The sequence below is a fragment of the Glycine max genome, chromosome 16, assembly GCF_000004515.6.
Source record: "Glycine max cultivar Williams 82 chromosome 16, Glycine_max_v4.0, whole genome shotgun sequence".
In the NCBI taxonomy this organism is placed as follows: domain Eukaryota; kingdom Viridiplantae; phylum Streptophyta; class Magnoliopsida; order Fabales; family Fabaceae; genus Glycine; species Glycine max.
The window spans coordinates 26427528-26452135 of record NC_038252.2 but is presented as its reverse complement, the minus strand read 5'-3'; the positions used below and the strand labels follow the sequence as shown (position 1 = coordinate 26452135).

At 32.9% G+C, this 24608-nt stretch overlaps 2 protein-coding genes and 1 pseudogene across 8 annotated transcripts; 2 read left to right on the top strand and 1 right to left on the bottom strand.

Moving 5' to 3' along the window:
- The first annotated feature begins 292 nt into the window (after positions 1 to 292).
- Positions 293 to 3144, top strand: LOC100819386 (tRNA(His) guanylyltransferase 2-like; annotated as a pseudogene).
- Positions 3145 to 8203: 5059 nt separating this feature from the next.
- Positions 8204 to 12412, bottom strand: LOC100818310 (probable serine/threonine-protein kinase PIX13). Of its 5 annotated transcripts, none has more exons than XM_006599227.4 (6): positions 12290 to 12412; positions 11835 to 12172; positions 11327 to 11462; positions 11099 to 11235; positions 10619 to 10742; positions 8204 to 8988 (listed from the first exon to the last, which is right to left on the bottom strand). In XM_006599227.4, the coding sequence occupies exons 1-6, from the start codon at positions 12399 to 12401 to the stop codon at positions 8909 to 8911; spliced, it is 927 nt and encodes a 308-aa protein (XP_006599290.1). In that variant the 5' UTR covers positions 12402 to 12412; the 3' UTR covers positions 8204 to 8908. The 5 variants fall into 5 exon arrangements, with proteins under 5 accessions (XP_006599290.1, XP_006599292.1, XP_006599291.1 ...); XM_006599229.4 differs by lacking the exon at positions 8204 to 8988 and adding an exon at positions 9482 to 10276; XM_006599228.4 differs by lacking the exon at positions 8204 to 8988 and adding an exon at positions 9482 to 10260.
- A 299-nt stretch (positions 12413 to 12711) lies between these two features.
- On the top strand, positions 12712 to 16295 carry LOC100817777 (probable serine/threonine-protein kinase PIX13). 3 transcript variants are annotated; one of them, XM_014769116.3, is made up of 10 exons: positions 12712 to 12911; positions 13036 to 13400; positions 13659 to 13791; positions 13876 to 14018; positions 14426 to 14491; positions 14613 to 14678; positions 14801 to 14878; positions 14989 to 15054; positions 15177 to 15300; positions 15847 to 16295. In XM_014769116.3, the coding sequence occupies exons 1-10, from the start codon at positions 12845 to 12847 to the stop codon at positions 16203 to 16205; spliced, it is 1467 nt and encodes a 488-aa protein (XP_014624602.1). In that variant the 5' UTR covers positions 12712 to 12844; the 3' UTR covers positions 16206 to 16295. The 3 variants fall into 3 exon arrangements, with proteins under 3 accessions (XP_014624602.1, XP_006599288.1, XP_014624603.1); XM_014769117.2 differs by having other exon boundaries at positions 12713 to 12911; positions 14801 to 14866; XM_006599225.3 differs by lacking the exon at positions 14801 to 14878.
- Positions 16296 to 24608: the final 8313 nt, after the last annotated feature.

The following is a 24608-nucleotide window of genomic DNA, read 5'->3' as shown; positions in this document are numbered from 1 at the left end:
CATTTTTTTCTTTCAGGAATTATTTAGTTGTATGAAACAAATATTTAAATTAAAGTATAGAAAAAAAAATTGTGAAAATCATCCTAAATTTTGAAAATTTCTTCTTAAATAATAATTTCTTTATTTTAACCAAACAATCCCTTACAGTACAGAATCGTCTTCTCCAAGGGAACACTTTGAAAAGCCACTTTCTTCCCCGAGGACGCTCACTCTCTAGCTGCAACGCTCGACCTTTCTTGTTGCACAATCCATTCTCTCTCTCTCTCTCTCTCTTGTTGGTATGTTGTCTCTTTCTCTCTGTCCCTGCCCACTTTTTCTATTTCAATTTTGAATTTATTGACGGCCTGTATGTTTTGCCTATATGGATTACATTTATACGTTTTGGAATTTACTTGGATTTTGGTTTGATGGGGTTGGAGGATACTGAATATGGTGAAATAGGTCGTGGCTTTTTCTTTGGTGGTTTGAGGTTGAGCTAGGTGGTGATTACTATGTGTTTGCGAATATGCATGAAAGAGAAAGAGAGAAAATAATTGATAGATTCAGAGAGAGAAGGATGAAGGAGACTGTGATAGTGTCAATTCGGGTTTAGGAGAATGTGAGGTTAAGACATAATTAGAAAGAGAGGGAAGAGAGTTGGTTTGTTGTCAATTGTGTTAGGATTCAGTCACTCCAAAAGCCCATAGAAGCTTCACTCATTATGCTTTGTGACGGTGTTTAAGGTGTGGGGAATGGGGGTTTAAGCACTTTGGTTTCTATATTTATTTAGCCTTTTGGTTTTAGAAAAGCTTATAGCTGCTGTATTATTGATTTCTTAGTTGGTTAAAGACCCCTTTTATGTTGTGTTTGGATGCACAAAAACACTTTCTCTTTAATTTTCTTAAATGCTTTTTAAAGAGATTTTCTTTAATTGTTACTCCTATGTTTTACGTTGTGGCCATTCCTTTTACTGTACTTTGCTCTAATTCCTCATGTTTTGTGATACCGGCAACACTTTTTCTAGATCATAGCAATTTATCCGCCATGATGAATGTGTCTCTATGGTTAGCCTATGTGTCATACTTGTATACAGATATTATACTTTGATCAAAAGTTACTTATTAAGGATGCAAGATAAAAGCAATACCAAACATATGGCCTATTGATTGGCACCACCCAATGCTTATTTTTGACCTTAAAATAGTAAAATACCTTTCATCTCATCCACTGAATGACTCAATTTAAATGTAATAAGTTATTACTGATATGTTCAATTGTTGATAGTTATACATTCAATTATAATCTGCAGCTTTAAATTAGTACATTATTATAATCTGCAACTTCAAAGTTTACACTCATCTTAAATCTACAACTTTATCATAATCTTAATCTGAAAACAATTGTTATACATTCAGAGTTTTAAATTAGTATATTATTAGTTTCACTTTGTTAACTTGTGTATGCTCCTAGCGGGATAAGTCTGTTGTTGTTAACTTGTGTGTGCTAATAAGTAATACATGTGTAAACTTTTGCATGCAGTATGGCAAACAGCAAATATGAGTATGTCAAGTGTTTTGAAGTTGAGGATGAGGTCATGTTTCCTAATATCATTCTTGTTTGGATCAAGGCCAGTAAACTTCATAAACCTCACGATTTAAATGCCTTGAAATTGATGAACTCTTGCGCTGTTAAAGTTCTTGAAGAGTATGCAGACGTAGTCCTTGCATATGGGTTCAGTGATGAGTATACTTTTGTTTTCAAGAAGACCTCCAAGTTCTATGAAAGGCGTGCAAGCAAAGTGCTATCCATCTTTACTTCTTTTTTCTCATCCATCTTTGTGAGAAAATGGGATGAATTCTTTCCATACAAGGAACTACAATGTTCTCCTTCCTTCCACGGGCGAGTCATAGCTCGTGCATCTGTAGAAGCTCTTCAAGTGTATCTTTTGTGGCGACAGAATATTTGTCATTTGACTAATCTGCATGAGCAATGCCTTTGGCGTCTTGTTGAACGTGGAATGAATGGGAAGGAAGCATGGGATTTCATCAAGGATTTTGACAAAAGTGAGCTAAACAATCTTTTGTTTGATGAGTTCAATGTTAATTACAATACACTAGAGCCGATATTCCGCTAAGGGTCTTGTGTTCTGAAGACAATCGTTGAAGATATTGTGAAGTACACAGATAATGGTGCTCCAATTAAAAGGTGCAAAAGCAAGATAATCACAGTGCATTCCAAGAAAATAGCAAGTTAGAGATTTTTGAATGAGCATACTGTTCTTTTGAAGGAGCTTGGTGGGTTTGTTGAAGAAATTAACAATGTGACTCCCGAGTATGTGAGGTCCTTTGAATTTGATAGCAAATTGATGCCATCTACATGGATTGTAGTTCGAATAGATGGATGCCACTTCCACAGGTTTTCTGAGATACGTGAATTTGTGAAGCCAAATGATGATAGAGCTCTTAACTTGATGAATTTGTATGCAGTCGCTGTCTTAGAAAAGTTTTGGGAGGATATAGTCTTTGCTTTTGGGGTTAGTGATGAGTATAGCTTTATTCTTAAGAAAGCCACTAATCTTTATCAAAGGAGAGCTAATACAATAATTTCAGCTATTGTGTCTTTCTTCACATCCACTTATGTGAGGAGATGGAAAAACTTCTTCCAACAAAGTGAGTTAAAGTACCCTCCTTCCTTTGATGGACGAGCGGTGTGCTATCCATCTACTGAGATTCTACGGGACTACCTTTCATGGAGACAAGTGGATTGCCACATCAACAATCAATATAACTCTTGTTTCTGGAAGTTAGTTGCATCTGGAAAAAGCAAAAGGGAAGCCCAAAATAGTTTAAAGGGTGCTCAGTTGCAAAAGAAAATTAAGGAATTGGCTATTGACTACAATAATTTACCAGTCATGTACCGACAAGGATCCTCGGTTTATAGGGACAAGGTAGATATTGCTCTAATTCATCAGGAGAATGGAGAGTTTCCTGAAAATTATGGAAAGGTTATTGTAGGACATATTGACATTATTGGACCAACCTTTTGGTTGGAACACCCAAACATCCTTGATTAATAACTGTATTTGAAGTGTAGCATTTAGTCTGCTAATTACAATTCTATTACTTTATTTCTTGCTGCTGAATTTTTTGGTTGGTTTGGTTAAAATTCTGGGTGTTATATTTAGATTTTTTTTTTTTAATTTACATGAAATCTGGAGAATGCTTTCTTGAACTCAAGCAGTAATTATTTTGTTCAGAATTTTCTTTTTAAACAATTTTGAGCTTCTAGTATGTTCATCTTGACAGATTTAACTTATCCTATGCATGAAGCTATTTTACTAAACTTAAAGCAAAATAGATTCCATTCAATGGGTTATAAGAGATGAGGAAAGAGCCTTTATGTTTGCCTTTGCAGTGAAGTTAATTATAGAATCTTCATGTTAGTATAGTAATAGTGTCACCAGTACCAATTAGTCTAAGTAGGAAAAAACTTAGCTTTCCTTAAGAGATAAGTTTGTTTGGATAACACAAAATTAATTCTATTCTTCAAAATTATGGTGAAATTATGAACTATATGCAATATTTATAGCTTTGCTTTACCGTGAAAAAAATAATTGATTTTTTTATGTGAAAATTAAAGATAATCATAGGGGATTTATAATAAGTTTTTCTTGATATAATTAATTTTTTCTTATCATGGATTTAAATTTGAATTTTATAAATAAAAATAAAGATTACTTAGACAATTTATATAATACTTGTTTTTTTCTCTGTATTCCTTTCCATCACATCATTAAATTTGTTGTAAAATAACCTTTTCTTAAAAAAAAAAAAATGATGTCGGGAGAACTTTATCTCCCACCCCACTTATCTCAAATTAGTTGTGATCTAATATGACTTTTGAATATCAAGGCTTAAAAAAATAGTTATAGTTAATTTTTTATCTATTGTGTTACAAAATGAGTAAAATACAATGCTACTTCATGGTTGGACATTGTAATTTCTCTGAAGCTACACTATTTATATCCAATACACTCGATTACACTTGTCTTTTGCAAATTTCTCATTTTATATTTTTTTCTATAGTTTCTAAACTTATTAATTATAGGGGTGTGTTTATCGCAATTGGAGTTAGAATAAACATGTGTAGGGGTTCTTAAAGGATTGAATTGAGGTTTATTTTGGGATGTTTATTGTATTGAAATTCTTCTTGTATGATTATGTGAAATTATTTGAGGGGTTTTACTCCCCGTGGATTGAAAAATATTTTTGTATAATTTGTTTGTGCTTTGAATAAGATTAACGTGATAAATAATTATGTTGAAATTATGAAATTATGATTGAAATTGTATATAAGTGATAAATTGAATATATGATGAATTGAATAATAATATATTACTTTAAGATTATAATATTGTTATGGACATTGAGTATAAGTGCAAAGTTAAATGTGTTAAATTGTGAGATACACGTAAACATAAGATGATTGATTTTGACATAATGAGATGTGAAGTTGTGAACATGAGTTTTAATTATGAATAAGTGTGTGGTTAACACTTGATGTGACATTACTTGTGTTGTGAGGTGTGAATTATACAATAACCCAACCAACGTTTATCTTGAGAAAAATGTTGATGTGTAGTGTTAAAGGAAAAATGTAGGTTTCCTAGTTAGGAATTAATATTAAATTGTAGCGCAATGTGTTAAACATATTTGAAATGCGAGTATGAAGTCATGAGTATTGTATAATTCATGAGCAGTGTTTGCTTATAATATTATTGTTGAAATGAAGTATAAGTACAAAGTTGAACATGTGTTAATTTGTGAGATACATGTAAACCTGTGATGGTGGATTGTGACATTATGAGATGTTAAATTATGGGCATAATATTTGATTTTGAATAAGTGTGTGTGTTTAACACTTGATGTGATAATGATTGTGTTGTGAGTTGTAAATTATACAATAACACAACCAGTGTTTATATTGATAACAAGTGTTTGTGTTCATTGTTAAAGAGAAAGTGTAGGTTCCTAGTTAGGAACTAGTGTTAAATTGTAGCACAATATGTTAAACGTGTTTGAAACATGAGTGTGAGGTCATGAGTATTGTATAATTCATGAGGAGAATCTCCTTGCGAAAATTGTTTTTAGGGGTTGGACTTAAATCAAGAAGGTGAGGTCCTAACGGATTCTTTAGAGTCTAGGCCTTGGGGGTTTGAATGCTCCTTTAAGCCTATGTTGATCCCACATAGTTGGAGCATTTTCGCAAAACAGAGTGACCCTGATTAATGACCTTATGATTTTACTTAGTGAGAGTGACCTGACATACCCATTGTGTGGTGTGTCTTGTTATGTACTCCTAAGCGCCACATGGTGGTTTTTCACTGACATGGTACCACATTGAATGTAGGCTTGAGTCTTAGTATAATTGTTGCATAACACTTGCTAATTGTTTATTATGAAATTGATGAGTGTTATTGCGTCTTGACTCGAGTGTGTGATTCATGTGTAATGTGATTGAAAAGAAACGAATTTTAAAGATAAAGTGGTGAAGTGACATGGGTTGTATTAAGTTATGTTATAAATATTTCCATAATTTATTTTGATTATGTCTTGTTTATTTGTTTTTTTTGTGTGATAACTCACTTCCTGAGTGCTATTTGTGTTTGGATCCTGAGATGATCTCGAACCTTGTGTTCATGGGAGCAGATGACTAGGTGAATGAATTTAAAGGATCTCGTGGTAGAAGATGTTGGGACACAATGCTCTAATATGATATGACATTTGGGATGAATTTCTATTTTAATTACATTATGTTATTTTATTTTATTTTACCCCATTGATTTAACAAAACATTTTTTTTGTAAACTTTGACGACCTTGTTTTGTGCCGAATATATTTTTAATAAGTCTTATTTGGTAATAGTGAAATGAATGTGAGCCTTTTACCCACGTAAATTTGTTGATCAATATTTTTATATTTTTTATTTATTTATATGTATGTTGGGTAGAGGGAGTCATATTTAGTGGTATTAGAGCAGGCCAGACCTTTTGGCCAGTGTGTTATGTGCTTACCATATTCTGGTGTGCACTCTGTGTGATTACTTATGAATGCTTTTGTTGAACATGATTGAATTATTAATTGTATTTTCCTTTGCATGATTAAATGAGATTGAATGATTCTTGTGATGTGCATTGCATCCTTAATGTTTGCTATACCATAAATCCACTATTGAGTCATGAGTTATGAGACTCATCATCTCTATAATTTGTGAAGTGCGGTAGGATGTCATGGCAAGCCATTAAGTGATATAAGTTGTCTTGAAAACTTGATGTGTCTATTAATGTCGTCAAGAACCTTCAACTTGCAGGTGTGCTGTGAATGGGTGTGTTTAATCGATGTGTTAACATGTGTTGGCTAATAGTTTCTCACATCTAGACACAAACATATTCTAACTTTCATTAATGTGCCTAAATCTCTTTGTTTGACATAAAATCCTTCAATTACTAAACTGCCATTAATGAAAATATCCTTACTTTGACTTTCTAAACTATAGTTTACTTTTGTTAACTGATGGTTTGACTAAGGGTTCTCTGTATCTAAACCACCGATCCATAGACTCAAAACTTAAATCCAAGTCACATGGCTGTCTAATGATAGTTCTACATCTTACATTCATAATTATACTAAGAATAATACTATTACACTACATATCATACAAACAAACAATTCTACACATAACTTCCCAATCTAAGAAATTTGGGATGCTACAAGTGGCACTATTAGAAAAAGCTAAGATAGAGACATGAAGTTTGAGACAGAAGGTGTTTCCATCTCTGGTAGAGACAAAAATAAAGATAAATTTTAGTAGGTAGAGATCGAACGGAAAATTGTATACAAGAGACGATAAGTAGAGACGAAAAAATCCTTCTCTATTTTATTTTGTCTCAAGGTTCATCTCTAAATTGTCCAATTATTCATAGAGACATATATTAGACACAAAAATAGTTTGTCTCTCAATGTTAATTTTTTCCTAAACTCTAATATCTTAGGGACGAAAATGATATTGCCTCTATGTGTCTATTTTATTTGTAATATCAAAATTTTATATTATCATATCAGTTTTAACTATTTAAATAAAGTCAAAGTCTCATATGATTGATCTGTAATATATTTTGCTTAAGAAATTTAAAATATTATCAATATTTAAAAATATATTTTATTATCAATAGTTAAAAATATTGCTTATTAATTACTTGGTGCTTTGGTTGATGCCATGGTTATATATATGGCACCCAAGTTGAACCCCTGGTGGGCTTGGTTGACCCACCTAACCCATTGAAAAAAACAAATGAATTGTATTGGTTGTCTAGACTATTTTGTGATCATGAAATTTTTTTGTTAGAGAATTATTTGTTGCCTTGTTGGACTTTTAATGGTTGCCTTGTTGGATCAACATGTTTAACCAACCAACCTATGGTGGCTTGGTCTAGGCTAGCATTTTTAAGACTCACCAAGAAGTGAGCAGAGTTGGGTTGATCCATCAAGTAGGTGATTCAATGTGGGTGGGCCCAACAGGACGGTTAACCCGTGTTGACAGCTCTAGTTAGGAGGAGTGTGTTTCTAACACTCCTCATATATATGTGTGTGTGTGGGCCCAACAGGACGGTTAACCCGTGTTGACAGCTCTAGTTAGGAGGTGATTCAATGTGGGTGGGCCCAACAGGACGGTTAACCCGTGTTGACAGCTCTAGTTAGGAGGAGTCTGTTTCTAACACTCCTCATATATGTGTGTGTGTGTGTGTGTGTGTGCGTGTGTATATATATATATATATATATATATATATATATATATATATATATATATATATATATATATATATAAGTGTTATGCAGTGTTAAATGATTTACATGTCATCCAATGACAATTTATCATATATGATAAATTTGTTGACTTTTAAAATAATTATTATAAAGTAATTCAAATAATGATGTATGATATGATTGGATGATAGTGTAAAACTATCTTATGCTATTAGTGTATGAATATTAAATTCTAAATAGAAAGAAAACTAAATTCAATCACACCTAACATGCATATACATGAGTGTTTTGAAATTTGAATTAAATCATATCAATAAAAAAATAGGGTGAATGATATAAAAGTTATGAAAAGTAGAAATGTAATAAAAATTTGTCTCACATTTAGACAAATTTTAGTTTCCCACCAACCTAAAATTCCCAATTTTTGTTTCCCTCTAACCTAAAACATTCCCAATTTTTTCCCTTTGGCCTTTACAATTTTTCATCTCTATCGATTAAAAAAAATGTCGTTGAATGTCCTGTAAAACTAATGTTAATGACCTATTATGCAGTAGTGCTTTGGATGAGGGCGATGCGAGCTTTAGAGGGTTAAGGGTCAAGAGTCTGTCTCAAAGTCTAATCTTGTCATATGTCATGAGTCATTCCTAGGGGATTGTGAATGCAAACAAGGTAGGTATTCCTCTTCCAGCACGATTTATTCCATATTCAAGGGTCAATCATGGTTCGAACCCTAAATCACTTGATTAAGGGACACAATCCTTTAAATCCATCTAGTATTATTTATGAATTTCATATTATTTTATTGCTTTATTCTACATTTATTTAACTCATGATGATAATTTCTTAAAAGAATTTGTTAGGACAATTCAACATCATAATATTCTTTTATAAAAAAAGATATTATTCTTGTAATTACATTGTGTTTAAAATTATTTATGTTTATCTATCTAGTGAATTGTCTTATGACTTATCTATTTTTAATTACTTTTTTTTAATTCTTTTAAAGTTTTGGTGAGTCAACCCAATCCCTAATTCATTAGAATTGTTGGGTTAGATTGAGATTTTCAATCCTATTTTAAAACGGGCCCAATTCCTTTTTTTTAAGGTTAAAGACTGGTTGAATTGAATTTGATTGACCCATCTAACTTCTCTCTCTTGTTTGCTCTTAGAAGATTATTCCTCCTACCTACACAAAAAGAAAAATGAGATTATCTCAAACTATAAAACACATCAAGAAAGCTACGGATGTTGCATCCTTCAAGTTAACAAAGTCACATATATAGATTTACCTACAGCATCAACTGGATTGCAAAAAAGATATTAAAGCAACATACAAGATAGCTTAAGCACTAAGTCATAGTGTTTGTGTTTTGAATTAAGAGATATGCTCACGTACAGTTTCGTGTTCTAATTACCTTTTTTTAGTATAATAGCGAAACATAATCTCTATAGAAAGAAAAAAAATAGCGGATACCAACCTCTAATTAACTCAAGAAAAAGAATATATATATATATATATATATATAATAAGTAATATAATGTAATAAGAAAAAATTGATAAAAAAAATAACAAGCGTTGATGAAGTATATGACATATAACTGTGTTCATGTATCATTACTCTTAACTATACATGATATACCTGACCCGATCAACTTTCCATTGTTGAAAAAAAAAAGCCTTGAAAAAAGTGACATGTTAGCATCAAAATTCTGTTCTAGTACAAAATGTTTTCCCACTAAAGAATGTGAATAATTCAAAAGGAAATCATATATGTTAAAATGCTTGTGAAATTCCCCCCTCCAACCAGCAAAAGAAAAAGAAAATCACATTTATTAAATGACTGATACAACCCATTCAATGGACCATATTGCTATATATAATCAATCTCAATTTCTAGTTTTTTTTTTCTTATAAATTTGTTTATACTCTTACGACCCTGCCGAGGGGGTGGATGAGATGTACGCTGCGAATTGTGGGTTTTGGATAGCTTCAATGGCTTCCAATGCCTCAACTACATCTTTCATAGAAGGACGTTCTTCAGGGACAGATTTTAGGCATTTTAGAGTAAGTTTTGCTGCTTGCCATGCTGCCTCAAGTGAATATTGACCCTCTATCTTAGCATCCATTATGGCTTTCAACTTTTTTTTGGAAGAAAGACAAGGCTTAGTCCATTCAACTAGGTTCTGCATGGTTTGAGGTCGATTTGTGTCAAGTGCCCGCATGCCTGTAAGTATTTCAAGCAGCACTACACCAAATCCATAGATATCACTCTTCACATACAAGTGGCCTTTTGAAATATTGATACAATTCAAAGGCATGTTAGTTTGTGGTGGATCAGAGCATTACACTATTCCTTATTTTAGTCTGCCTTCTCCCAACTTCACCTTCCACAGCATCGACTGTTTGTGTTACACTAAGTCCTGTTTGGTTTAAGAAAACTTCGTCTGTTTTCATTTCCTGTTTGTATTGATAACTACAAAAATGTCAATATGTCACCTTGTTTTGACTTTGTTTCCTACTTTCAGAAACAGTGAAAAGAACGCAAATCTGGTGTTAACTGTTTCTCGTGTAAATCTTTGAAATCAAGAAACCACATAGCATTTCAGTAATTATTTGTGAAAAACAGGAAACAAAGATGAAAACATCTTCTTAAACCAAACAGATCCTTTGTTTTTTAATTTATTTTGCTTCCGTGTCTTTTTTACATGGCATAGAATGTAATCTTGGCTCACATCTTGCCTTATGAGACATTAATAAAGTCAAAACATGCATTTTAAAGCTACCTTAGTTGTTAATAATGGCTAAATATAATTACCTGTTGCTATGTATTCTGGAGCAGCATAATCATATGTGCCAATGACCCTGGTAGATACATGTGATTCTCCTTCAAAAGGCCCCCATCTAGCAAAGCCAAAATCTGAGATCTTTGCATTGTAATTCTGTAGGAAACAAAACAATCAATTATCAAAATGACCTGATAAATTTAGCATTAAATAAATATCAATTTTGATATTTTAAAAAATATTATGCATTCATAACATCATGTGACTTGCTTCAACTAGTCAGCAGACAAGGAGAACAAAGACATTGCACTGTTCAGCTGATATTCTATTGACAGACTAAGTTTTGATACCTTTTCAATGAGTATAGTCAGTAAAACAAATGACGGGATCCAAATTCATATACTGTCTATTCATCCCAACTTGATACTACATTTGCTTTAGCTTTCATCTCTTGAAATAAGGGAAAAGGTAGACTAAAAAACTTAGAAATCAAGTAACAAAAAATAACTGACCCCGTCAAGAAGTATATTTGAGGCCTTGAAATCACTGAATATGACATTGTTTTCAGAGGCGTGCAAGAAAGCTAATCCCCGAGCTGCACCAATAGCTATTTTAAGCCGTGTGTTCCAAGAAAGTGGTGTTATGTTTCCTGCTCAGAAATACGACAAAGAAAATTAATTAAACTCATATTCATCAGAAGTAGTTTTCTTTCATACATTTTTATTGTCTTGAATCCATACCTCTGAATAGATGATAGTCTAAGCTTCCCTTTGGCATGAACTCATACACTAGAAGAAGCTTATCCTCGTCCCAACAGTATCCCAATAGATTAACCAGGTTGGGGTGAGAAAGCCTTCCTAAAAAGTTTACTTCTGACTTCATTTTCCAATCAACAGAAAAACATGTTAAATACTGATATAGCAAGACTGAAGTTGTGCAAAAAGTAGGACTTATGAGATGAAAAAGTACTCTAATTGTGTTGAAGGTTACACTATAAGATGAAATGCAGTATGACAAGCAAAATCACAAAATGGCAGAATGATAAACGTATAGCCAAAGAATGCCTAGTTGTGTTTTTGTATGTCCTCTACAACAGAACAAGTTCATCTAATTTTACCAACATTGAAAAGAATTTTTTTTTATTAAAATTCTTAACTTATACAAGAACTGCTCTAATTTAAAGGTGAAAGTGTTTTACATTGCATTAGAAAAAAAAAAAGTAAATGAAAGAGACAAAATTAAAGTGACCTGCCACTCTTCAAACCCTCGGAAGTAATCTTGGTTAAACATTTTGATCGCAACGGCCATTCCATAGCCTACTTTGGCAGGGGTAAGGGTATTCTCATCCAAACATCCCTTGTAAACTGGGCCAAAACAACCTTTACCGATCACTAACCCCTGTATGTCATACCTGAAACGCCTTGAGGCAGAAATCAGCTCCTCAAAACTAAACACCTTCAAGTTTGGCCATTTCAGAATCCGACCAAGAGACTCTTCGCGATCGTCGCTTCCACTCGCAATCTCCGAAAACTGACTCTTCCCGGTTGCGGAGAACCCCACGTTCTTGCAGCCAGTTCTTGCTGAACCTGAAAACAGAGGAATCGAACCCATCATGGGAAAATTCGCATTCGATGAAAAGGGAAACGACCCATGTCGTGTTTCGCCCAGAATATTGAAAGGGTGAGGAAAAGTTGAAGACTTGCCTGAACAGTGAGAGCCGTTGAGGGAAGAGGAGTGAGGTGCCGAGCCAGAGGAGAAGCGGAGACCCATGCAGTTGACCGACGAAATTAACCAATAAAAGATGAGCGTTGCCATGACTAAAAAATACCGAGGAGCTAAAAAAAAATATCTATTATTAATAATGCTATGTTGAAGTCTAAAAAAATAATGATTTGTTATTTCACATTACCATCAAATTTTTACTAACTTTTTCTCAAGTTTATGTAACAAAAAAAGGAAAAGATAATTTTTAAATCAACTTCCTAAGCTATAATTTCTTACCAAGTTCTTATATGTAAATCTTATCAGATAAAAAAAATGTCAATAGTAAAGTTGCATAAAATTAAAAATAAAAAATCTTGTATTTTGTTTTCGTGCAACTTTACTACAAGCGTCCATTTATCTAAACGTTTCTCCCATCTGTTTGTCTTCTTCATTCAAAGCTTAACCAATAAATAACCATTACCAACAGTCCTACATCCACTTTTTCACGGTCAATTTCGTTAGTCAACTGCCGACGAAAAACAGAGGCTCCTGGCATGGGTGTCTGCTTCTCCTCTGGCCCGACACAGAACTCTTCTTCCCTCGACCGACCTTACTATTCAGGCAAGTCTTCTTTCTACTTTTTCTCACCCTTTCTAAACACAAGACATATGGGTCGTTCCCCTCTTCCTCCAATTTGAATTTTCCCATGACGAGTTCGGTTCGGTTCCACTTCCACTGTTTCCAGGTTCAGCAAGCACTAACTGCAAAAACGTGGGAATCACCGAAACCACGAGCAGCAGCACCGTAAATAGACAGTTTTCCGTGATTGTGAGTGGAAGCATCTATCGTCGTCCCCTTTCTCTTCCTCTTCCTCCACCTGATGGCCTGATTCCGAAATGGCCAAACTTGAAGGTTTTCGATTTTGAGGAGTTGAAATCTGCCACAAACAATTTCAGGCATGACACATTGCTGGGTCAAGGTGGCTTTTGCCGAGTTTACAAGGGATGGTTGGATGAGGATACCCTCGCCCCTACCAAAGCAGGCTACGGAATGGTCGTTGCCATAAAAAGGTTGAACCCCGAAAGCACGCAAGGGTTTGTCCAGTGGCAGGTCGCTTTAATTTCATCTCTTTCTTATACTTATTTTAATTTTTTATGCCCTGTTAACAAATTTAATACAAACTTTTCTTGACAATGTTGGTAAAATCAGATGAACTTGTTCTGTTCTATAGGACATACAAAAACATAACACATTCTTTGGCTAAATTCATTTTGCTATTCATATTGCATTTAATTATATTGTGTAACCATCAACGCAATTAAAGTATTGGATTATTTAACTTGCTTTTCTGTTGATTGGAAAATGCAGACAGAACTAAACATGAGAAGGCTTTCTCACCCCAACCTGGTCAATTTATTGGGTTACTGTTGGGACGATGATGAGCATCTTCTTGTGTATGAGTTCATGCCAAAGGGAAGCTTAGACAATTATCTATTCAAAAGTATGGATTGAACACAATAAAAAGATGTGAAAGAAAACTCCTCATGAATTTGAGTTTAATTTATTTTCTTGTGTTTCTGAGCAGGAAATCGTAACTTAGAATTACTTTCTTGGAACACACGGCTTAAAATAGCTATTGGTGCAGCTCGGGGATTAGCTTTCTTGCATGCTTCTGAAAACAACGTCATTCACAGAGATTTCAAGTCCTCAAATATACTACTTGATGGAGTAAGTTATTTTTTATTTGCGGATTTGTTACAAAGTTTGTTAGTCCACCTTGTCCCTTATTTCAAGAGATGAAAGTTGAAGCAAATGTAGTATCAAGTTGGGATGAATAGACAGTTTATGAATTTGGATCCCATCATTTTTTTTACTAACCACGCTCATATTGGAAAGGTATCAAAACTTAGTCTGTCAATAGTATATTGGCTGAAAAGTGCAATGTCTTCGTTTTCCTTGGTTTCCTTGTCGCTTTTTAAAGTGTTGTCACTTGTTAGTACTGGATTTGTTGATTAGTTGAAGGAGGTTACATGATGTTATGAATGCATAATATTTTTAAAAATATCAAAATTGATATTTATTTTATGTAAAATTTGTCAGATTATTTTGATGATAAATTGTTTTGTTTTCTACAGAATTACAATCCAAAGATCTCAGATTTTGGCTTGGCAAAATTGGGGCCTTCTAAGGGACAATCCCACGTAAGTACCTGGTCATGGACACGTATGGTTATGCTGCTCCAGGATACATAGCAAAATTGATATTTATTTAATGAAAAATTTGTCATATCATTTTGAGGATAAATTGTTTAGATTTCTACAGAATTACAATCCAAAGATCTCAGATTTTGGCTTGGCAAAATTGGGGTCTTCTGAGGGACAATCACATGTAAGTACCTGGGTCATGGACACATATGGTTATGCTGCTCCAGAATAAATAGTAAAATTGATATTTATTTAATGCAAAATTTGGCAGATCATTTTGATAATAGATTGTTTTTTTTTCTACAGAATTACAATCCAAAGATCTCAGATTTTGGTTTGGCAAAATTGGGGCCTTCTGAGGGACAATCACATGTAAGTACCAAGGTCATGGACACGTATGGTTATGCTGCTCCATAATACATAGCAAAATTGATATTTATTTAATGCAAAATTTGTCAGATCATTTTGACAATAAATTGTGTTGTTTTCTACAGAATTACAATCCAAAGACCTCAGATTTTGGCTTGGCAAAATTGGGAACTTCTGAGGGACAGTCACATGTAAGAACCTGGGTCATGGACACGGATGGTTATGCTGCTCCAGAATACATAGCAAAATTGATATTTATTTAATGCAAAATTTGTCAAATCATTTTGATAATAGATTGTTTTGTTTTCTACAGAATTACAATCCAAAGATCTCAGATTTTGGCTTGGAAAAATTGGGGCCTTCCGAGGGACAATCATATGTAACTACTATGGTCTCTGGCACGTTTGGTTATGTATCTCCAGAATACTGTTTAACAGGTAACCATATCTTGACATAATTGACAATTAAAGCAACTTGAAATGTATGTTTTGACTTTATTAATGACTCACAAGGCATAATATGACCCAAGAATTACATGCCATGCTATATAAGAAGGAAATGGAAGCAAAATCTAGGACAAAATGAATGGTTTATCTGGTTTGAGAATTTCTTTTTTTTGTTTATATTTCCTATTTTCGTATCTAATTACTAAAATGCCACTTGACTTCTTGATTTCAAAGATTTGTACCAGAAAAGAAGGAATTGTGCTGTTTTCACTATTTATAAGAATAAGAAATAAACTAAAAATAAGTCAGCATATTAGCATTTTTGTAACTATAAGTAAAAAAAAGAAATGAAAACACACAAAGCTTCCTTAAACCAAATTGACCTTAATGTAATATTCTAAAGCAATCAATGGTTTGTGGAAGATGAAGTAGGGGAAGGTAGACTAAAACTAAGGAATATTTCAACAGGTCACTTGTATCAATATTTCAACCACAAACTAATTAACATGACTTTGAATTGTATTAATATTTCAACAGGCGCCTTGTATGTGAAGAGTGATGTCTCCGGATTTGGTGTAGTGCTACTTGAAATACTGACAGGCATGCGAACATTTGACGCAAAACGGCCAACAGGGCAGCGTAACCTAGTTGAATGGACCGAGCCTCTTCTCTCTTCCAAAAAAAAGTTGAAAACAATAATGGATACAGAGATAAAGGGTCAATATTCACTTGAGGCAGCCTGGCAAGCAGCACAACTTACTCTAAAATGCCTAAAATTTGTCCCTCAAGAACGTCCTTCTATGAAAGATGTAGTTGAGACATTGGAAGCCATTGAAGCTATCCAAAACCCACAATTTGCAATGTACATCTCAACCACCCCCTCGGCAGGGTCGTAAGAGTATACACAAATTTATATGAAAAAAAAACTAGAAATCGAGATCGATTATATATAGTAATGTGCTCCATTGAATGGGTTGTCGTATCAATCATTTAACTAGTTCAGTACCTGGGCATACATACAAGTAAACCGAGAAAATTGACCATATAATTATATTCATATGGTTATAACATTGGACAATATTATGATGTATTTAACTCGAAACTCAGTAAATGAGAACAAAATAGAATATGGATAAAAAAAATTATGATCAACACGTGTAAACTAAATTTCAAGTCTATCATAATAAAACATATATTATATAAGAAACAATCAATTAACAAAGTCATAATGTTAGAGACATTGTTTGTAGGAAAAACATGTCCACAAAATAAAGTGTCAATTTACAAATATTTACAAAAGTCAAAATAACATTGTACTTAATTTATAAACATGGCCAAAATAAAACACAGTTAACTATTATATCAGGGAATTCAAAGACAATTTTCATGTCAGGTTAGAAAGATTGTGTTTCACAAAAAGTTTTCTATCCGGCTCCAATTTTAGTTGTTTTTCTCTAGTGATTGTAAACAATGTGGCATTCCACAATGTCTTCCAAATTCAAATGAGTGAACTTGTCTTTTATAAAATAATAAATACAACTTGGAACTTCTTGATATTAACAATAATTTTGCGTGAGAAATAGAAGAAATTAAAAACTTGATAGATAAAGTTTGACTGAATGATTAAGTAAATTATTAAGTAACTCACCAAGTTGCTATAAGTAATTTTGTATTGATTCAGAACCATATTGAAAGTGATCGAATTCGGTACTTGATGGTATAATGAGTGCCATTTTGAGAATGTTTTTTATGGCTACCAGTTTTGAATATGGTCCACAAGAATATACTCTGACCATAATGGGTTAACGTCACTTGATGATCTCCGGTCAATAATAGAAATCTCGTAGTGTGGTCCACCTTGATACAATGGCTGAGCCGTCCAAATCTTGGTTGTACACAACAGTATGCATATTCCCATTTTTGTCAAACAAATGCCAATAATCTTGAAGTCTGTCCTTCCACCTCATGACAAATGACCTACTAACTTCACCGTAAGTCTACTTTTGAAATATGTGTAACATTAGAATGTGAATAATTAGTTGGTCAATTCTACAAAATAATTGAAAAAATGATATGTTACATAAGAATTAAAATGACAACAATATCATAATAAATGGTTAACCTGTTCCTTGTCATGAACAGTGTTTAAAATCTCCTTTGATGTTCTTGTGATATGCAACATGATGTTGGCCATTTCATAACACTTTTTGTGCTTTTCGTTCATCAATTTTGAACTCCATATAAAGTTAAAAAGTTGGCATAACTAAATGTTGACAAATAAATAACCATTTAAGCATATTATTATACAATGATATAACAAAATTGACATTAATCTTGTGTCACGATGAAAACCAGTTCTTTCTTAGCCTCACATAAAGATGTACATCACACACCTATTTTCCATGTTCAATGTGCTCAAAGTTATGCATATTATGAATTTAAACAAAACAACCAAACAATAAATAAGTGTAATGAGATGGATAAAACTACAACACTCATAATTTGCTGAAAAGACAATTTTAAAAGGTAACAGAACAATGTGTCCAAGTGTGTTATGATTATAAAAAAAATGATATACTCTATTAACGAAGAAAGGGATGATGAAAGCCCCTTCATAAAATGTATTACTAGACAATGTATTAGTAGACAATGCTATTACAAATCTGACATAATAATCTTGTGGCATGATGAAAGCCCCTTCATACATAGAGCTATTACTACACAATGTTCATATAAATCAAATGGGTAAAATAGAAATCGTTTTCTGACAAACATTTATTTTGTAATGACAATTAGGGCATTCAATTAGCATGAATAACATAATTTGTGTTTGTCCACGTGTAATGCTCTTTTCCTAAATTCAAACTAAATGCACATATCTTTGTGTCGTTGTTCAGTGTTTTGATTATCAAAATATAGTATCCTCTAATAACCAAACAAAGCGCATGTTGAGAACATTAAGCCTAATATGATGTTGTTGGGTTTGTGAGTGATAATACAAAATCATTTAGTACAGCGTAGGAGTTTGAACATTCTTAGCAAACACTGTGACACCCTCTACCCGATACATATATGTACTAATAAATAAAACATATAAAAATACTGATAAACAAATTCACGTGAGTAAAAAGTTCACATTCACTTCACTATTACCAAGTAAATCTTATAAAAATACATATTTGGCTTGAAGTAAGGCCATCAAAGTTTACAAATATGTTGTGTTAAATGAGTGAAGTAAAATAAAATAAAATAACATCATGCAATTAAAATAAAAACTCATCTCCAATATCATATCCTAATAGAGCATTGTGTCCCAGCGTCCTCTAACACAAGGTTCTTTAATGTCATCCACCTAGTCAACTGCTCTCACGAACACAAGATTTGAGATCATGACAAGATCCAAACACAAATAGCACACAGAGAGTGAGTTATCACATTTCTAAAAAAATAAAAATAAACAAAGATGTAATCCAAATAAATTATAAAAGTATTTATAACATAACTCAACTTAATAAAACTCACGTCGCTTCATCACTTTATCATTTAAAATTCATTTTTCAATCACAAATCACATTACACATGATTCGCACACTTGGGTCAAGACGTAATAACACTCATCAATTTCATAATAAATAATTAGCAACCGTTATGCAACAATTATACTAAGACTCAAACTTATATGCAATGTGATACCATATCAGTGAAAAATCACCCTGAGGCATTTAGGAGTACTTAACAAGACACACCACACAGTGGGCATGTCAGGTTACTTTCACTAAGTAAAATTATAACGTGATCAGTCAGAGTCACTTCGTTTTACAAGAATGCTCCAACCATATGAGATCAACATAGGCTTAAAGGAGCACTTAAACTGAGTGTCTTTACCCTCAAGGTTTTGACTTCAAAGAATCTGTTAGGGCCTCACCTTCATGATTCAGGTCTAACCCCTAAAATATTTTTTTACACACAGACACTGTTCATGAATTATACAATACCCATGACCTCACACTCGTGTTTCAAACACGTTTAACACATTGCGCTACAATTTAACACTGGTTCCTAACAAGGAAACCTACATTTTCCCTTTAACACTGCACATAAACACTTTTCTCAAGGTAAACACTGGTCGAGTTATTGTATAATTCATAGCTCACAACACAAATATTAGCACATCAAGTGTTAAACACACACTTATTCACAACCAAATCTCATGTCCACAATTTAATATCTCATAATGTCACAATCCACCATCACATGTTTACGTGTATCTCACAAATTAACACATGTTCAACTTTTTACTTATACTTAATTTCAACAATATTATAAGCAAACACTGCTCATGAATTATACAATATCCATGATCTCACACTCGTGTTTCAAACATGTTTAACACATTGCGTTACAATTTAACACTTTAGGTTCCTAACTAAGAATCCTACACTTTCCCTTTAACACTGTGCATAAATATTTTTCTCAAGGTAAACACTGGTTTGATTATTGTATAATTCACAACTCACGACACAAGTATTTTCATATTAAGTGTTAACCACACACTTATTCACAACTAAATTTCATGTTCACAATTTTACATCTCATAATGTCACAATCCACCATCACATGTTTACGTGATTCTCACAAATTAACACATGTTCAACTTTATACTTATACTCAATCTCAATAACAATATTATAATTTCAAAGCAACATGTTATCCCACAATTTATCACATATTTAATTTATCACTTATACACAATTTCAATCATAATTTCATGATCCCAATATAATTATTTATCACGTTAATCTTATAAAAAACACAAACAAATTATACAAAAATATTTCTCAATCCACGAGGAGTAAAATCCCTCAAACAATTTCACATAATCATACAACAATAATTTCAATATAATAAACATCCAAAAAAAAACCCAATTTGATCTCTTAAGGATTCCTACACATGTTCATTCTAACCCCAATTGCGATAAACTCATCCCTTACCTCTATGCGGGCTCACGTGTGTTCCGACAGCGATAACAACATCTCTAACATTTCTCAAACTTTTTCTCTGTTTGTTTTGATAAGGTTTCCAAACGTTTGAGAGAAGGAGAAGAGATTGCAGCCTTCGTTCCACTGTCTGCGTGAAATGAGTATTTCTCCTTATTTATTTAATTATAAAAATCTCATCATTTTTTTTTCTAAAAATCTATTTATTTTAAATGAAAAATATTTTTAATCTATTTCACAAAAAAATTGGATGTTACAGGTGCAATGGCTCATTGCGTGACTGGTGGCCGGATGAGGGTGTCAAACAATGACGATGGTGGAGGAGAGCATTGTGGTTGCGTGTTAGACTAACCAGCTTTGTCTTTTAACCTTGGTTCGATCTTCATCTTTGCTAGAAACGTGTGCATTCTTCACTGTTCAATGAAGGAGAAGCAAATGAAACCGCATATGGAGTTTGCGGTTTTAAGAACGAAGCATTCATCATAACACCAAATTTTCTTCCTGCACCCACCAATATACTTGGACACCCATGCCATTTTGGACAATTACATAATTGTCCTTTGTTGAATCTGATACATATTATGAATCCATAAAGTCATTATACATTTGCAATTTGTATGGGTCGATAGCGATTTTGTATAGATTGTGCATTATTTGAGTGTGTAAAAAATTATTTTTTGAAATTAAATTTGTAGGTAAGTTTGGGTCAATGCGGGACATTAATATGGCACTTTTACATAACTTCCGATTTATTTGGAAAACTGTTTAATTGAAGACTTTGATATTTAAAAAGAAAAGTTAAAATTTATTTCAAATGGTTATAGAAAAAAACATGGCTCGAAGTAGCATGAATGTATGAAAATTATAGTATATGTGTGAGTTCTTTCTTTATAAATCAATCAATTTTGTACTTCGAAATGTATTGATATCAGCACAAATGGTCATTATATACACAGGTGAGGTATAGACATGCTAATTTATTGGGTTGCATGAAGCTTGCCATTTTTAAAATATCACAATTGCAAATTGATGATACCTTGTGTATAATAGCCTTAAAAGTTGATTATCATGACTCAAAATTAAAAGTTGCACCATTACAATGTCATACCATTTAACCACTAGAGAGGATTTAATACAAAGTCACACTAACTTTGACTTACACCACACTTGCTTAAGACACTAAGTATAAACATTGCATGAAGTATACATACATTCAACGTAAAACTGAAACCTCATGGTTGAATGATCTTGTTGCATTAAAACGTCAGTTGATTTTAATTAGTCATAGAACAATGATATTTTAATTCAACGAGCAACACCAAACTCTTACATTTTCAATACAATATTGCACACAGTAACTAACAAACACATTTAGTCTTAAATTGAAACCAAGTAAATAAATCACATCTAAAGAACTTATGTTACAAGCTTAGGATAATGAAGCTGTTAAAAATTTTGTTTTGAATGAAACTGTGCAAAAAATAGATGTCATGAAGCTATTGCAACCTATAATGTAGTTGATAACCCTACAATTAACTTCAGATAATCTTAATCTAATTGCTTTAGCAATGTATTGATATCAGGACAAATGGTCATCATATACACAACAGAGGTATAGTCATCCTAATTTACTCAGTTACATGAAGCTTGTCATGTTCAAAATATCACATATGCAAATTGATGATACCTTCCAAATAATAGCTTCAGAAGTTGATTATCACGACTCAAAATTAAAGCCTGCACCATTACACTGTCATACTATTTAACCATAACAGAGAATTTAATACAAAGTCACACTAAACTTGACTTACATCACACCTGCTTAAGACACTAAGTATAAACATTGCATGAAGTATACATGCATTCAGTGTAAAATTGAAACCTCGAGGTTGAATGATCTTGCTGCATCAAAACATCAGTTGATTTTAATTAGTCATACAACAATGATGTTTAATTCAATGAGCAACACCAAACTCTTACACTGTTAATACAATATTGCACATAGTAACTAACAAACACATGTAGTCTTACATTGAAACCAAATAAATAAACCATATCTAAAGAACTCATGTTGCAAGCTTAGCAGGATGAAGATGAGGTGAATTTTGTTATGTATGAAATTGTGCAAAAAGTAGATGTCATGAAGCCGTTACAACTTGTAGATTTGTTAATAACATTGCAGTTAACTGCAGATGATCTTAATCTGATTGCTTTGGAAGTGTATTGATATCAACACAATTGGTCATCATATACGTAGTAGAGGTACAATCATGCTAATTTACTGGGTTACATGAAGCTTGTCATGTTCAAAATATCACATGCAAATTAGTGATACCTTATAGATAATAGCCTCAGAAGTTGATTATCATGACTTAAAATTAAAAGTTGCACCATTACACTGTCATACCATTTAACCACAGGAGAGGATTTAATACAAACTCACACTAAACTTGACTTACACCACATCTACTTAAGACTAATTATAAACATTGCATGAAGTATATATGCATTTAGCATAAAATTGAAACTTGGTGGATGATAAGCATTGTTGCATCAAAATATCAATTGAATTTAGTTAGGCATATGACAATGATGTTTTTATTCAATGAGTAACACTAAACTCTTACACTATCAATACAATATTGCACACAGTAACTAACAAACACATGTAGTCTTAAACTAAAACCAAGTAAATAAACCATATCTATAGAATTCATGTTGCAAGCTTAGGGGGGGGGGGGTAAAGTTAAGGTGAATGTTATCTTGGTGAAATTATGCAAAATGTAGATGTCATGAAGCTGTTACAACTTTTAATTTAGTTAATAACCCTGCACTTAACAACAGATTTTGTAGTACTTCCTTGAAAACCACATTGGTTGTTGTATTTAGTGGTTTTCCTTCTTTATCATGGATAAGAATTTTCAATTCACTTTTGCTCTGAACTCTTGAGAATGCCACATAAATTTGGCCCTGATTGAGACCTGGCTGAGGAAGATATAATCCAACACATTGAAGAGATTGACCTTGAGATTTATTGATTGTCATGGCATATGACACAATAAGTGAGAACTGTCTTCTAGTCATCTTGAAAGGCCAATGAGATTGAGATAATGATGATGACATTCATGGAATATAAACCAAACTTACTACATTTTTTCTAAAAATTATTTGTACCTCAATAACATGGTTGGTCATTCTATAGATAATTAGCCTTGTTCCGTTGCATAGGCCTGATCTAAATTCTGAATCAACATAATAGGTGTGCCTGTTTTTAGCCTAATTTTATGATTAGGTATTCATGATGCCTTTAATGAATGCAAAAAATTTGGTGTAGCTGCTTCAAAACATTCAGTTGTTGCAACATCTGTCATGTCAATTGAATCACAATTGAAATATTCTTTCTCTTCACCTGGGATGATGTTTAGTATATAGTCATTAATTTGGTCCACCACCTCATTTGTTATAGCAAGTATAGCTCTAGATTTGAGAAATTCCTCATCTTTATACTTCTTTTGGATATTTGGGTAGATATGGTTGACAATTGCTTCAATAGGATCAATGAAGTTTCTTATTAAAAGATTAGGTGGAATTTCTATCTCATAACACTCATCATCACCTTTGTCTAGTTTCCTATCATCGACATCTATCAAACACTGGGAAAGACTCTTGATTTCTTGTGCATTTGTCAATGTGAAGTTGGACCGCAAACACATTTTTTGTCAACTTTAAGACCGTACAGTAGTCCCATCGATATAAGGCATGCATGCACTATGTCTGATCTACTTCCTCCAAGTATGACAAGAACAATTTACCTAAAATTGCCTCTAAATACAATAACTTTTCTACCAAATAGAACATTATTGAAATTAGACATACACATGATGTCATTCAATGTTTATCTAATGCTTCAAAACAATACCTATGAGCCATAGGAGCCTCATCCCATATAATCAACTTAGTTGCCTTTAACAGTTCAGCCTATTTTGTACCTTGGTGGATATTACAGGTTGAGTTTTCTAATGTAGGCACATAAATAACAAATTTCGAATGTGTAGTTCTACCATTTGGTAATAACAATGAGGCTATGTCACTTGAGGCAACATTTAACACAATATCACCTTTTGAACATAATGCAGAAGCTAATGTCTTCCACATAAAGGTTTTTCCAGTACCTCCTTACTCATACAGGAAAAACATTCCACCTGCCTGCCTATTGACAACATTGATGATACTATCAATGATATGCCTCTGTTCATATGTATTTGCATACAAAAAAAAAAGGAAGGTAGCTACTACATG

Bases quoted from the DNA above. Each gene is read 5' to 3' on its own strand.
- LOC100818310 (XM_003548759.5), bottom strand. From the start codon at position 12,401: ATGGCAACGCTCATCTTTTATTGGTTAATTTCGTCGGTCAACTGCATG. The intron at 12,173-12,289 runs GCAAGTCTTCAA...CTCTGTTTTCAG, and splicing joins CAACGGCTCTCACTGTTCAG to GTTCAGCAAGAACTGGCTGC. The intron at 10,743-11,098 runs GTCAGTTATTTT...TGTTTCCTACAG, and splicing joins CAAATATACTTCTTGACGGG to AATTACAATGCAAAGATCTC.
- LOC100817777 (XM_014769116.3), top strand. From the start codon at position 12,845: ATGGGTGTCTGCTTCTCCTCTGGCCCGACACAGAACTCTTCTTCCCTC. The intron at 13,401-13,658 runs GTCGCTTTAATT...TGGAAAATGCAG, and splicing joins AAGGGTTTGTCCAGTGGCAG to ACAGAACTAAACATGAGAAG. The intron at 14,679-14,800 runs GTAAGTACCTGG...TTTTTTCTACAG, and splicing joins CTTCTGAGGGACAATCACAT to AATTACAATCCAAAGATCTC.